Source organism: Nestor notabilis, unplaced genomic scaffold (assembly GCF_000696875.1).
Source record: "Nestor notabilis isolate BGI_N333 unplaced genomic scaffold, ASM69687v1 scaffold7167, whole genome shotgun sequence".
NCBI classification, from domain to species: Eukaryota; Metazoa; Chordata; class Aves; order Psittaciformes; family Psittacidae; genus Nestor; species Nestor notabilis.
The window spans coordinates 55955-71873 of record NW_009935118.1 but is presented as its reverse complement, the minus strand read 5'-3'; the positions used below and the strand labels follow the sequence as shown (position 1 = coordinate 71873).

At 40.3% G+C, this 15919-nt stretch overlaps 1 protein-coding gene across 1 annotated transcript in view; it reads left to right on the top strand.

The window, feature by feature from the left end:
- Positions 1–15919, top strand: part of PLXNB2 (plexin B2) — a gene marked incomplete at its 3' end in the record, with an annotated part of 76299 nt that overhangs the window by 6518 nt on the left and 53862 nt on the right. The window contains 6 exon segments of the mRNA XM_010017675.1: positions 2679–2779; positions 4967–5093; positions 6828–6978; positions 9275–9389; positions 10209–10311; positions 10774–10875. Of these exon segments, the coding sequence (XP_010015977.1) occupies positions 2679–2779; positions 4967–5093; positions 6828–6978; positions 9275–9389; positions 10209–10311; positions 10774–10875 (699 nt within the window).

The following is a 15919-nucleotide window of genomic DNA, read 5'->3' as shown; positions in this document are numbered from 1 at the left end:
TGGGGGGGGGATTTTTGTTTTCTTTTTTTGGAGTAGTTGATGCTTCTTATTTGGCTTTTGCTCAGATTTGGAACAGAATTCCAAGCTTAAGTGTTGTCCATAAAAGCCTGGGTAGCCTGGCACCCTGTTTGACAAGCTAGCATGTTGCTTAAAAGGCCCTGCGGCCCCCACCAGAGCTGCTGAGCAGTGTAAAAGATGGCAGCAACCTTGAAAGAAGACAGGTTTTCTGGTGACAGTCCACTTGAACTGGTAGAATTTAGGACGGCCACACACAAATTTTTCAAAGAAAATGTGCAAAACAGTAATTCCATCTCTTAAAATGTTTACATTTAGAAAGTGGCAAATGTCTGCCAAAGAAAGGATTTCAGTTTAAGCTTTTCCAAGTAGCTCTCACAGACACTGCAGTTTCTGAATAATGCGAATAATAGTTTTCTTCTACAAAACCTGTTCAGCTTAAATATGAATAACTGGAGTTGGGAGCTCTGTAATGGCATTACATTACTGTCATCTCCACGAGTTAATTACAATGAGCAGTCCCACCCACTTTTAGAAGCAGATAGACAGGAGGAGAATGGAGGCCTTCAGAGCTGGGAGACACAAGGAAGGGGAGAAGAATAAATGCTGAAACGTGCTCTTCTGGGTTAAGCATAGCTGGGAGTTGTGGGAATAGAGATATCAGAACCCCACCCAGAGGGTTAAAATGGTTTAGAGGTATTTAAAGAAAGGTAAATAATAAGGGCAGGCTAGCATTGCTGGTAGGCATGCTTACTGCTACCTGGCAGATGCAGCCTGCCTCAGCATTTGGAAATGAATTGCTTGGGCTCTGTAAGCACTTGAGCAAAGTGAAAGTGATGGTGTGGTGGGTGATAACTTGAAGCAGCCTTTAAAAGGAAATCAGATTGAGAGAAATACAGAGGAGAATGATAGGGAGGTTAAGAGCCATAGTGTGAAATAAGCTCTTGCTTTCCTGTTTCACTTCTCCTCCCCCTTCTCCTCCCAGCTTCTGCTGCTGTGTCAGTAGCAGTGGGTGGCTTGGAGCAAATGCTTTCAGAAGTCAGCCCTCTCCTCCCCGCTCTGCTCCCAGAGCTTGGACAGAGAGCAGGAGAAAGCCCTGGCAGCTTCCTGGGGGAGTGTACCACTCCTGCCGTGCTCACGCTGGTTCATTACAAGTGAACATCACTGGTAGGATCCCAAATTCCTATGGTACATACCATACTGAGAGGAAAGCAAAAGCCTGTGGCAGTCACTTACCGCGATCACTAGTTTGTTTGCTTGTTTTGGCTTTTACCACTCTTTTTGATTGAGTGCCAATTAGAAAATCTCTAAGATTAGTTTCTATGCAGTTTGAAGCTGGCTGTAAATGGAGCTGCTTTTCTTTTTATTTTTTTAAATCCATTAAGTTTACATAAGACTTGCAGAGATGGCAATCTTTAGGGCTTGTTTCTGCCTGCCAGAATTATGAAATAAATACTTTGTCATAAAAAAGCCATTCACTGGATATTAAATTACTTGTGGGTACCCGTTAGTGAAGCAGAGTGCCAGTAACTCAGCTCCGGTTAGGTAAGAATCTATGGGAGAATGCTGAAAAAGTAAACCTTTGTATTAGTAAATGCCAAAATACTACCCAATATTGACAATTTTCCTTAACTAAGTCAGACTACTCTTGGAATGTGAAAGAAAATGCTAAACTCAGACTTTCAATTACTTTTTGTAATTGACAGTTGTCTTAAATGAGAGGATATAAAGTAGAAAAAAGAAAGCCTACATCTCAGAGTTACTGTTGCTAGACTTCTTGCACTCTTTAAAACATACTCAACAACAGGAAGACATCTGTTCCGTTCTCCTCTTGGATCATTTGAGCAATGTAACTAAAAGGGATGGTTGTGTGCTGGCTTCTTTTTCGGTGAACCAAAGAGGGACAAACTTGTTTATTCTCAGCACCAAAGGAAATCAAAACCAGAAGCCATATACTTGCTGGGGGACTGAGATATGAGGACTGTTGATCTCTTTTCCCCGCTGCTTCCTGTCATAATTATTTCCATTTTCTCTCATGAATGTATTGCATGGTGGAGGATTAGGCAAGGAGAAGTGCAGTAACCCAAAGTGTCCTGGCAATCTCACGCTTGCAGACTTTCTGAAATGCCTCCTGGCTAAAAGTGCCACTGACGGTCACATTTTCAAACAATTTATGTCCATGCTAGTGATACGGAGGGGAACATAGTCTGTTAAAAAAATGGTCTAGCCAGTGCCAAGTCTGCCTTTTGAAAGTGTCTGTCTTGTGGTAGCTGTTTCTTGAATTCAGAGCGTTTTTGATGCTCCTCCTGTCCTGCCGTGATTGCTTTACTGTGGATTTCCAGAAGTAATGTAACTGAAGGAACTGAAAAGCTCAATTTTTGTAAGACTTGCTCTTCATTCTTGATTACAACAATGTTACTTTGAAGAGAAATTAGATAATATTGGGAAAAAAGCAGGAAAACGTGTAAATTTGGACTCTTTTAAGGGAAAAATAACCAGACTCTGGTTTTGTATGTGTTTTCTTACACTCAAGCTGAGCTCTGATCATAATAATACAGGGCCAAGTCTGCTACCAGAGCACTGTACAACTCTGTCCACAAACATTCAGTCTCCTTGTGCCCTCTTCAGATGTGTTACAGTTTGCCTTCCTTTGGGTTCTCCAGGTGCATCGGCTACCTGTGCAGGACTGCCACAAATATTCAGACTGTGAGAAGTGCATTCAAGCGAGGGACCCGTACTGCGGCTGGTGCGTCAGAGAGGGCAGGTGAGTGCTGACAGGGTTTTCCTGGGTGCAGGCAATGGAATAGCTCAAACTCTGACACGTGCTGTGTGTTACTGCTCAGCATAGTGATCCCATCTCTTTGTACTCAGCCATACGCTCCTGACAGCGATACAATTTTATCACACAGACATTTGTATCGATCTTCTGAGCACACAAATTCTTGACTTCTGCAGATTTGTTTAGTTTGGGAAAATACATACTTTGCTGCTGGTACTGAAAATCAGTGTACATCTTCTAACTGATGTGTTATCACTCTCCGAAATGTATGGCCAAATGTTCTCCCAGAAATTACAAGAGTGCTCCCTATTTAAAATCAGAAAATATAGCATCTATTTTAAGTAGAACAGGAAAGTGTAAAAAAAGAACATAAAAGAAAAACCTGTTCATGTCTGAAATAAAGTATATAGTTCAAATGCTGGATTTCTATGTATAAACATCCATTTATCAAGACATGTAGCTACAGTGAACCCTCACCTAACGTAGGAGAGCAGAAAGTGGCATTTGACTGACTATCTGCAGAGGTTAACTGAATTAATATTCAAACACATGTAAACTAGGACAGCATAGAGCAACTCTGGAATGTCTCTTCTTTGCACTCTGCACTGATTGGAATGGCGAGAGGGAAGAGCAGTCCTGCAGCTCTTTTTGACTACTGAGTTAATTAACCCCTTGGCACAAGTGGTTGGAAATGCATGTTTCTAAGTACTTGCTGTTGGAACAAAGGGACTATTTAATTATAGTATGCAGATGAATTTCAGGCTTCTACCTTCCTGTCTGAAAATGTGAACTATCACATTAAGTTACCTCTCAGCGTGATGTGTTCCATAATATGGAGTGCTGCAGAGAAACTTCTGCAGTGCACGTAGGTTTATGTGATATACTGTAACTTCCAGCCTGGGTTTCAGTTGCTGTAAATGAAACCTGAGGATTTGGAATATACACCTCGAACTCCTCCTGGGCTGCTGGGAGTTGAAGGCTGTGTCATATATCACACAAAAGGCAATTTTCCCTAGATTTCCCTTCAGGTTTCTGATATGATCACTGACCTCAGTATCTCAAAGCATTAATGGTCTTGAGAACAGGCAAACATGAATTTTTGCATTTGCTAGTATTTATTTCCAATGGGGAGAAAAAAGAAAAGTTTGATTTCTAATATTTTTCTCATCTGCAGTACATTTTGTCTCATGGTCACACACAGCACTTAATAGTGTGTTTAGGGATATGGTTCCTGAATGGAGACTCTTTATAAATGATATATTTAAGGGGAGCATTACCAGAACTGTACAGCAACTGCCCTGTGTTATAAAGCCCCTGATGAGTTAATAGACTTCTGCTACAACAGCCAGAGATCCTACAGCATTTTCTCCTAAACTTTGCACAGAATGGAAAGAATATGCATGAGACTGTCCCCACACGCACTTCAACAAGCTTTTGCAACCACACATGCAGCTTCTGCACTGCAGCATCACTTTTTTCTGTCCTTCCTGTACTTGAGCTGGGAAAATCTCCCATTGTATTTGGTTAGGCTGCACAACTGCTGTTGTCCTCCTGTAATGGTAACAGTGCCCTGGCAAAGAGAGGTCTCAAATAGCGGCAGGAGTTAATGAAAACTGACTATGAAAGTAACATTTGTAATGCTGCTATTTCACAGGAGCTCTTCACAGGCCTGTGTACCTGCAGCAATGCTTTTGTCCTGCATTTTAGTCTCATGAGTGGGGTGTCTTATTACTGGCAACACATAAGTGTCTGCCACTTGACCTGCAGAAAAAACAGGCTGTTCCCACTCATTTGGGACTTTGTTATATATTGCAATGAAGATTAATCAGCCTGGTTTCAGATGATAGGCAATGGCACCACTGCCTGATGGTTTATGTGCTAAATATTACGGCCTCTGTGTGCATTTGTCTTGTCTAACCCAGGGTAGTGTCCAAAATAATATAGGCATGTTTCCCCACTTGCTTTTGACATCTCAGACCATCAATACTTATTCCACCTGTTATTCTATTTAAAATTGTCTAATAGCAACCAGAATAGTCAGTATTAAAGCAAATTCCCAATCATCTTGTATTGTAATTTCAGGCTCTAATCCTGAAATTGTTGCATGGTTCAGGGAAAGCAGAGTCCAATTATAACATTGCTTTGCTTTGTTTTTTGTTCCTGTTTTGTCAGGTGCACAAAGAAGGCAGACTGTGAAACAGCTGACAAGGAGAACCACTGGCTGTGGAGCCCGAGTGGCACATGCATGACTATTATTAGTGCAGACCCTCTAAACATGAGTCGCAGAGCCCCTACTAAGGTATGACAAGAAATTACTTTTCCTACATGTTCTTAAAGCACATTGATTTGACTACCAGGTTGATGAATATCTGCATTTCTTTGTGCACAGTGGAAAATAGGAATAGGGAAGTGTTTTGGATATCTCAATCTCTGCTGTTTCTCACAGTGCTCTTTCTTGCCTACTTTTTTTGCAGGTTGAAGTTCATGTTTTCTTCTGAAAAATGCTTTTTTTGACCTTCTCTATAAACCAAAAATGATGCACTAGTATGGGTCATAAAGCACTTATACTTAATCTGAATATTATGAAAGTGTTGCACAATGTTGTATAACCCATAAAAAGTAATTGATAGGGGAGATTTCATGCTGCCCTTTCAGCTTAGTTGAGCATAAACTTAAGTAAGCAGTGAAGCCATAAGCTGTTGCTTTAAAATCAGCAGTGGATTTGCCTACACAGCAAAGTCCATCTGGGTACATGGAGAAGGTAAATTCAGCATGCAAAATGACTCTGTGGCAACAAAATTGAGTGTTCAGAGTGTGACCAGGGTGTCATAGCTTGCTCTTACTCCAAATGAAGCATGCCAGTGCAGAGTGAGAGCTTCCTGGAGTGCTCAGCAAGTAAAATCAGTGAAATGGCTTTTAATCCCTTTTAATCAGAAAGCAAGAGACTTTCATTCAAATGACTCTAATTCCATTCCTAGCTGATGTAAACAACATTGCATTGAGGCCATTTCTGTGTTGAACAAAAGTGTTGGTAGATTGTAGCTAGTCTACTTAAATTCCACACCTTCTCTTAGTCCAGATCTTGTCAGCTTGTGTTGAAAAGTCTCTCATGTCTCATATCAGCATCTGAGGCCAAAATGCATAAACCCCAAAACCAAACCCAACTTCAAGTGAGCTTTTACATGCTGCTTCTAACAGCACTGATGCCACTGTCCCGTCATGATTCCTTTACTCACCAAAACTCATTGCAATTCATAATGTTGGGCCAGTTTCAGAGAGAACGGGATGATTGTCATTTCTACTGGCAGTACAAAATGGAAGAAGTTAAAGTGTACAATTAACACACTTGAAGCGTTAAACCAAGCACAGCACCCAAAATTTAATTTCAATTTTTTTCTTCTTTCCTTGCTAAGTTTTCTCATTTAATTTTGCTTTTAGTTTCTCACATGCAATCTGATACTTTCCTCGAGGAGGTTAAGATCTCAGCATCATTAGAAATCCTTTTTCATGACAGAACTCAGTGGGTTTCTTGCATGTAGATGGAGTCTTGAGGAAGCCACTTTTCTGTTCAGCCCTTTCAAACTCCAGTTTTTCCAGCCCATCCACTCTTGGTTTCATTATTCACCAGTAACACCTCAGTTAATATAATTTTAATTAAGTTTGTCAGGATTTAAGTGTTAACCAGTCTGTTTACTGTTGCTAAACTGGATGCTGAGGACAACAATAAAAGGCTTTAGGTGTGTCTGTACAGACTTTTTTGTTTTGATCTATTGCATTGACAGGACAGGAGGCTTTTGTACCAGTCTAATTCAGCATAGAGCCAATCTGGAAAAATTGGTAGAGGTGTAAGAAGAAAAGATTAGCAGGTGGGAATAAATAAGAATTGAAAAGGAGAACCATCTTCTGTGATACTTGCCAAAATATCACTGCTTGCCAAGAAGAAAAGTGCAGATGAATTTCTCTGGCCATAAACCTTACTGGGCCTTGGCTCATTTCCTTCAGATATTTTACCCTTTTAAAATTTTGTTTCCAGGTGGAACTGACTGTAAGTCCATTGCCAACTTTGACTGAGAGTGACCAGGTCTTGTGTACGTTTGGTGAAACAACGCATTATGCTCAATTAAAAGAAGGGATTATTATCTGTGATCCACCTGATATAATTCCTCCAACACCAAAACACCAAGGTAAAGAAATATTGCTACCCTCCATGTATAATAAGAGGAAAGAATGTAGCCTGCTGCTTCTAATGCGATGATCTTATATGAGCTGCATACAAGTACTTTTCCTCTTCCAGTCCATTTCCCGAAATAGTCTATTGCTGAACTGTCTGTTCAAACTTTTTTTTTTTAAAAGGTTTACTCGACTTTTTTTCATTACTGTATTTACAAGCTGTAGCATTCCTGGTGTTTCTACCAGGAACTCAAAACAGGAGCTTGGCAGAGGCTTAGACACAGAGCCAGAGAGATACTATTCTCTGTTCCAAACAAACAAAACCCAGCTACTCTAATCTTAACCTAATCACTCTTGAGTTGTGGGGCCAGAAGAGCTGCATATGTGCTTCAGATGTAAAGTTTTTCATCTCTGATGCCTTAGTTTTGCTCTAGTCAGCTGACATTCAGCGGCTTGTTTTCTGGTCCAAGTCACAAGACAGTCCATTCTCTCATAAAGCCTTCTGCCCCTTCTACTGTCTGCCCTACAGCTTCTGCACTAGTAAGTCCAGTGGAAAAATATGTGGCCATATAATTAAAGGCTGTATCATTGTTCTGAACCACTGATTATATGCTTAAGGTCTGTTGCCAGCCATAATTCTTGTGCTATTTCCTAGATAGTGCATTAGTCATGCTTTAAGTTCTTACATCTTGATTCATAAACACATGGGATAAAACTGGTTACACAGCACTGTTTATTTAAGAAAAGACAAAAGGAAAAAAAAGGCAAACAAACCAACAAACATGTGCTCTTGCAGCTTGCAGAGGTACCCTCAGGATAACCCTTCAATATGTATCACAACAGCCATGAACTGTCAGCGCAGTACTTGGAAGCACTTTTTAAATTTTAATTCTCTTAAGGCTGAAACAGATCAAAATCCAGGTTTCGTCGCAGAAAGAGTAATGATGTTAAAATCTCCCTCATAAGTTTTAAACTAGCTGGAGTGTGTCATAGTATCAGATTATGCTAACTGTTCAAGCAGTACTTTGTTATTTAGGGCCAGTTCATGTTCCCTAAATATTTTGTAAAGCAGGACATAAAGCAACCAAGTTGGTAAACATGACATCTTCATGTCTTCCAGCATAAAGTGTGAGACTACAAGTCTGTCAGGGATGGCATTAGAGGAACTGAGTCATCCAGAAATAATATGCCTGTCTGGGTTGGTTGCACAGGGGTCTATCTGAAAGGATGTTCAAAAGTAATATAAAGATGCTCAGAAGCTTGGCAGTCACTTCAGCAGAAGGCAGACGGTTATGAACAGAGGCAGTGGTTTCTGGCAGCATGTCACAAAAAGTTCTGAGCCACTTACTGATAAGAAATCCTGTTGAGTTTGAAAAAGTCTGTGTTACTTTAGTAGTGTTTGCTTCCAAAAGCAATAGGGCATTTCTAGAGAGTAAGGATGTTTTTTTCACAGTCCCATTGCTAGGAAATCCCCTGGCATTCCTACCCATCTGAAATATCCAGGGAATCCAGTGCAGGCAAAGGTGGCTTCCAGCCAAGCAGCTGATGGTCTTCCAAGAACCTGTTCAGGGAAAGCAGAGTTTGAAATTGCACAATAGCTTGTGAAATAGCTTGTCGCATGGGCTTAATGACTTCTCCAAAAGGCATTTCAAACAGCTTCACTGAGGAAAGCACCAGTTTCTGAAGATAAATTTTCCAGTCTTAGTTCAGTAATAATCCAGACAAGAGGTACATTTGTGGAGAAATCATGTACGGCAAACTGAAGATCATAGTGTCTGTGGTAACTTAGCATTGCAGGCACTGTAGGGCATTAACCACAAAGATCACTTGCTTTAATTCATATGACGACAGTTTTAATCCACAAATGAAAGAAGTAATTTTACATGCACACATATTCATATTTAAGAAAATGTTTTATTTAAAGTGACTGTTCTTATGCCAGTTTTCAGCTGTGTTCAATCATCTCCTTACTCAGTCTTCCTTGCTCTTCTAGACTCTTTAAAATTCTAGCATGACGATAGCACCACTGAGAAACAGTTCCGTAAAACAAAGCTAATCTGTAATTTTGCTTCATCCCTTTATCCCATCTCTGCTTTTCTTCTGACAACTGTGTGCCGAAAAATTTGTAAAGCTTAAAAAGACAAAACAGGGCTTATAGGGCTAAAGTGTAACAGGTCATGAGATCCAGAGTCTCAACTGTATAGTTAAATATTTGCTTATGTCCTGTAAAATAATAAAAATATTATCATTGTATCATTCAGCTCAAGAATTCAACAGCCACTTAGATATTTTTCTTTTCTTTTGTGATAGATCATGTTTCAGTTCCACTTCAGTTAACCTTTGGAAAGAACAAGATATTTTTTGCGTCACATACGTACCCGTTTTATGACTGTGAAGAAGCAATGAATCTTTTTGAAAATCAGCCGTAAGTATTTCAGCTTCTTAACTTAGGTGTTTAGGGCCCGTAGCATGGTGTTTGAGGTAACTGGCTGCTGAGTTACTCAATCATTTCATAATTAAGCTTTTGGTACTCTCAATTTGCCAGCATCCAAATCCTTTTTCTTACATTTTAATGGAGTTTAAAAATGGTTGAAGCGCACTAGGTGCCCTGCTCATGGCAGGGGGGTTGGATCTAGGTGATCTTAAGGTCCTTTCCAACCCAAACTATTATATGATTCTATGATTCTATGGTCCAGTAACATAAAACATATGGAATATGACTATTCATGGCACGTATAATTAAAGGCCAGTTCATTGGGTTGCCATGTCTGTAGCTGCTAATGTATCCACAGGTGGACATCTGCTTAGCTACTCATTCCCTCAAATGGCAGATTGGTGCTTTGGGTTGTCGTGTATTCAAACAGAACAGTCAAAGCTGACCCTGCCCCTGTTTGCCCTGCTTGAGATGTTGCTGCCCAAGGGCAGGTATAGCCAACCCAAACCCCGTTTCATTCATCCTCATGTGTGAAGGTCAATCAAGATAACATCTAGTCATCTCAGACCTAATGTCAAAGTTTGCGTGAGATGCTGTGGTTTTCTGATCCTTGCTCAAATACTGAAGAGAGAAAATAGCTTCCTGGGGTTCTTGAACTGTTATTACTATGAAGTTTTCAGCTTAATATAGTAAGAACGCTGTAACAGATTTATCTACCCTCCATGAATATAGATGGAATTTCATTTACTTTTTTTGACAATGGGGGAACAAGCTTGTCAGTTTGTCATGACTATCATGTTGTATTTGTAGATGCTATTCCTGTGCAAGCAATAGATGGAATTGTCAGTGGGACTGGAAGAGACATATCTGTGAAGAGTCCTCTTCAGTACAGGATGTGATTAAACAAAATATGGTAATGTTTAAAAATAAGTTTATTAGGTTTTTATTAGTGAAATATTTTTTTCTTTTCCTCTCACATCAATTGGTTGAATTAGAGATTTAAAAGTGATTCTAAAGTTAACTCCAGAAGTGTAAGGTGGTTTTTTTAGTGACAGTGCGGAGGTGGGAATTTAAGGGTGTGATTGAGGAGGGTCAGTGAGACTGAATAACTCCTGAAAGGATATTTTTGTTCCTTTTACTATTTTACTTCAATGGGAGGAACAAGATTTCAAGGCTGGGAAAGATAATCACCCACAGCTTTGACATATGCTGCAGTCATTTTTAGCATGTCTAATTTGAAAGGGTGTAATCAAATCTGTCACTGTATTTTAAGCATGAAGTTCTTCAGAACAATCATTCCATTGTCCGAAGGCTATTGGAGCTTGTTGTGATAAGACTTCTTATTTGGAATAACATAAAATGTTTCTCTCTCCAGGAAGAAGAATGCCCTCAGTTTCTAAATCCTAACCCTCCAATAATACCAATGGAGTACCGAACAACGGTGTCTTTTGAGGGAAGGCATCTAGCTTATTATCAGGTAAGTGGATTAATTCAAAACCAGCTGTCATTTGGATTCACTTAAACTTCAACCACACCCCTAACGCATTAGTTTGTGTTCCTTGGAGATTCTGCTTGTAATTGTTTTTAAAGAAGGAAAAGAGCTATACATTCAAGCTTGGTATAATATTGGTTACTGTGGTAGAGTCATCACCAAGACAGAATCAGAGCTGGACAAAATATTTTAACTACCAAACATAAGGCAGGGTGCGTTTAAAGAATGTAAGTTGGACCTACGGAAACACTTGACAATTACTTTTTATCTAATGAAATGAGGAGAGATTTAGGAATCGCGAATGCATCATATCTTTTTTCTAATTAAATATTCACCTTTCTTTTTTCTTGTAGAATGAAATCACTCAGTGTGCTTAATTCAGTTTTCACTTTTCAAACAAAAAATGCACTCAGATATTAAATGTTTCTTAGTTTGGATAAAACAGGTTTTTGCCTTTTTCTTTCTTTTGTGTGTGTGTAACCACCAAACCAGAAGATCAAGTATTTTCTCAGCTGTAGCAAAGGCTTCTCTTTCTCAGTATTTGCTTCCAGAAAGTGAATTATAAAGCTTCTAAGAAGTCAGAGTTTGATCCAACAATTGTTTTATAACTTAGACAATGCATAAAATGGTATTGTTACTTTGATAAAAACAAAGCTTCAAACCCACTTCTTTAGGTGATAGCTCAAGTATTGTTCTTAGTTTCTATTGTTTGTTTCTGTGTCGTCTTTGTGTGAATGCGAATTGATGATAGATATACCGGAGACTGCATCAATTGCTTTAGCTACCAGTCATCTATCAAGGGAAAGAAGGCACTCGGTTTTCAAGGGTTGTCTTTTTTTTCCCTTTGCCAAACTGAAGTACTTCATAGCTTACAAAGTACTTCTATCACCTCTGCTACACCTGCCAAGGGATGAAAAAGGGTAAACAGGTCTGGAGAAAAAGGCAAAAAGCAACCCTTAATCACTACAATCGTATGAAGACCATGCTGTGTATCACTACACTATACATATATCAAGACGATGCTTATCTATACATAGATATGTTCAAAACCAAACATGGTTGCTTGATGACCTTAAAATATAAGTAAACAAAGAAAAGCAGTTTGGTGAATTTGGTCTGTTCTCCAAGATGCCAGGACCTGTCCCTGGTAGGATGTCTGGCTGTGTGCAAGATCGGACTCTTCATTAGGGACTCTAGTGGTAGGACAAGGGGTAACGGCTTTAAACTTAAACAGGGGAACTTTAGGTTAGATATAAGGAAGAAGTTCTTCACAGTGAGGGTGGTGAGGCACTGGAATAGGTTGCCCAAGGAAGTTGTGAATGCTCCAACCCTGGCGGTGTTCAAGGACAGGCTGGACAGAGCCTTGGGCGACATAGTTTAGTGGGTGGTGTCCCTGCTCATGGCAGGGGGGGTGGGACTAGATGATCTTAAGGGCCTTTCCAACCCTAACTACTCTATGATTGTATGATTCAATGAAGATGAGGCACACAGCACTTTTCTTTAAGACCACAGCTCTATTTGGTAAAAATAGAAAAGCATTTCAAAGAATTTACTCACATCACATTTCTTTTGTTTAACATTGTGAAGAGCTGTTTTTCTGCACAAGATGAAATTTTTTTCCTGCTCCTTTGATATAAGTAGAAGAGCCCATTCTCTCTCAAGAGCAAATTCAGGGCAGGTGCATAATCTAGATGTGCTGGATTTGACTTCTAGAGGACCCTTTTCCTCCAAGGAGGAGAAACAGCAGCAGGAGTCCAAAACCTCCTACATCCGTTTTATCACTCTGTGAATAAGCACTTTAATCTTTCTGAACTACTAGTAGAGAAAAGGGAATGAAAAAGCTTCTGTCCGCTTTTTTTTTTCCCTGTGAGGTATCAGTTACATTTAACAAAGGCAGAGAACATCCTGTGGATTGCATGCTTTGTCATGGGTAGCAATGTTTAACAGTTGGTCTACATACCAGACCTAGTATGCATTTATTTTACATGCAACTGGGAAGGCTTAAGTGGAATTCAAGTCTCTGTAAGTAGTAAGATAAATGTATAGGCCCTAGGCTGGAAAGATGCTGGGGAGCTATATGTGTCACAAGATGTCACAATAGTTTTTCTTTGGTGAGAGCCATGTGTGAATGTCATCTCTGTCATGGGAGCAGCTCCATATATCCTGCTACAGCGGTGCATTTTTTAAGCCAAAATAATAATGCCTTCAGTACCAGGACTTGAACAGGCACACACAGTGACTACAGCAGTATACACAGACCTCTAAGTGTATGTGAAAACAGACAAATAAGGCATGAAATAGTTGTAATCGTACAGGCACTCGTGCCTGTGGGGTCATGCTATCTGAAGCAGTAACTGGTTACTGGCAGTTCATTTGAGTAAGGGCATAACCTACTTTGGTAAACATCTCATGGAGGGTAGGGTGGCTCAGGAGAAGCCACGGATAGACATTTTGTAGGGTTTGGCCTGCAACCCAAATGCAAAATAACATTTGGCTTCTCATGTGGAACAATTTTGCCACAGGATATGCTGGTCATTACGGTGTGTTCGGAGCAAGTAGTCATGCAGCTGTGAGCACATTTTTAAGGTCTTTATTGATTGGGACATTGGTATATATATATATCTTCTTCCTATTTTCCTTGCCTAAATCCTTGCTTAGAAAAAGCAAAAATGAATGTTATGTTGTCACTCTGAACTCTATAATATTGATTTAATGTGTTTTGCTTAAAAAGGCAATGCACAACCTGCCATACCATGGGTGACTAAAAACACTACCCAGCATTGTGCATATAAGTATCTCTTTTTTTAGATGGAGATTAGCAGTGAAGGTTTGGGCTTAGTGAGTAGAAGAGGTGGATGGCTTCTAAAACTGCTATTTCAGAACTGAGGGTGGAGGAATTAGCTCATACGCTTTGTATGCCCCTCTGAAGTTGTGAACATTTATGGTACAATGAATATATCTCCCCTTGAGCACTTCCACTAGGTGGAAATAGACTAAAAGAGAAGCTGTTGACTGTTTTTCTGCCCCTCTTTCCTCTGAAAGTAAGTCCAAGCTGTTGTTGTTCTCTTGGGCATAGCCTCACCCAGAGCAAGCATTTGAGAGGAAAGTTTAGTTCTGATCAGTCATACTGCATGCAGCTTCTGAGAGGCACTCTCCGGCTGAGACCTTGAAAGATTGGCACAGTAGAATAGACAGATGTACCAATATCAAGATAACCTTATTAGCCCTCCAAAGATCTTCCTATTTGGATTTGTCTGTGTCATGTGTGTCTGATGTGTAACCCACTTCCCAGTGTTTGCTACATGCCTCTCCTTGCACCCAGACTGCTGAATCCCTGAGCTCTGTGGCCTTCTGCTCAAGAGCCTGGTATAGCAGCTCCTGATTTCCATTCACTCCAGGTAGCAGCTGTCACACACATTGAAACCCCTCCTCTCCCAGCACCTTCTGTTAAGTGTGTGGGAAAGCCTTACACAGCAGCAGCAGCAGCATTTGAACGCTTCTGAAAAACATGATATATTGAAATACGTGGACTAGAGAAATTGAGGCAGTGTGCCTCAAACCAGAGATTTGTACAATGCCATAAAACTTAGAGTACGTAGACATTTTCTGTAAAGCAGAATGGCTGTAAAACTTTCAGAAAAGGCTTTTCAGAGCTCAGTCAGTAGCTTATTTTCTATATGCATCTTCTGAGAAGAAAGAAGTGGAAGGTCTGCCATAATACAGATCTCACAGAGACTAGAGTCAGGCCCTCTGCCTGGCTAAAAAGCATGTGCATGTAAAACATGCTCTTCCTCAGCCCTAAATTTTAGTGGGCTCTTGTGTCCACTGCCCAGCCTTGTCACAGCAAAGGTGCAATAGGAGAGGTTTCAACTGCACTAATTGGATAAACTTAGTGTTCCCTAAGTTACCAGTGACTCCAGCATTGAAGAAGTACCTACAAATAAATAGGATAAAATCCTCATGCATGAGGAGTAGATGACAGCAGAAGACAACTTACTAAGCCTCAGAACAAGAAAGAGGAATCAAGTAATCATTGTTTTTTTGCCATGTACTCCTAGACTGAAGTATTTCTAGATGAAAGCAGGGACTAGTTCTTTACATCCACAGAATGCATCAAAATGAAGTTCTCATGAAGTTCAACAAGGCCACCAGCAAGGTTCTGCACCTGGGTTGGGCAATCCCAAAAATAAATACAGGCTGAACTAGGACTGGATTGAGAGCAACCTTGAGGAGGACTTAGGGGAGTTGGTTGGCAAGAAGCTCAACGTGACCTTTTTGTGGCCTTTCAGTATATAAAAGTGTCTTATAAGAAGGATGGAGAGAGGCTTTTTACCAGGGCCTGTAGGGACAAGACAAGGGACAACGGTTTTAAACTGAAAGAGGGTAGATTTAGATAGGATGTAAGGAAGCAATCTTTTATGATGAGGGTGGTGAGACACTGTAACACTTTGTTCAGGGAAGCTGTTGGTGCCCCGTCATTTGAAGTATTCAAGGCCAGGCTGGATGGAGCTTTGTGGAAGGTGGACTAGATGATCTTTAAAGTCCCTTGCCACCCAGGGCATTCTATGATTCTGTAAAGGTGAAGGTGTTCTTGTCCTCCTGTAGGTTCTAATTTCCTAAGTCTTTACCAACAATACTGTCTGAAATATAATTGCTACTTATTTCTTTATGTGTTTCCTCTGGCAAAGCTGTCTACACATCTGTCCTGTGAGGCAGAGCAGAATGACCCAACAAAGAAATAGTGTCGTGGGGTGATATGTTTGGTTTTTAGCTAGCTCAGTTCTTCAATTGAATCACAGAACAGCTGAGCTGAGAGGTTTTTTGGTGCAGCAAGGTCTATATGCAGCCTAAAGGCAGGAATGAATGGATTTAGGGCCCAGGGAGAAAAGGGGAGGAAGGTGTCTATGAGGCAGGAATACTCTTAAGCTGGTGCTGCCATCAAAGACTGTCCTGTGAAATCACAGCTGGAGTTGTGGTGAGGCAAGGGAAACAAAGCCAGCAAGATCTGAGAGATGTTCATTCCAGTTTC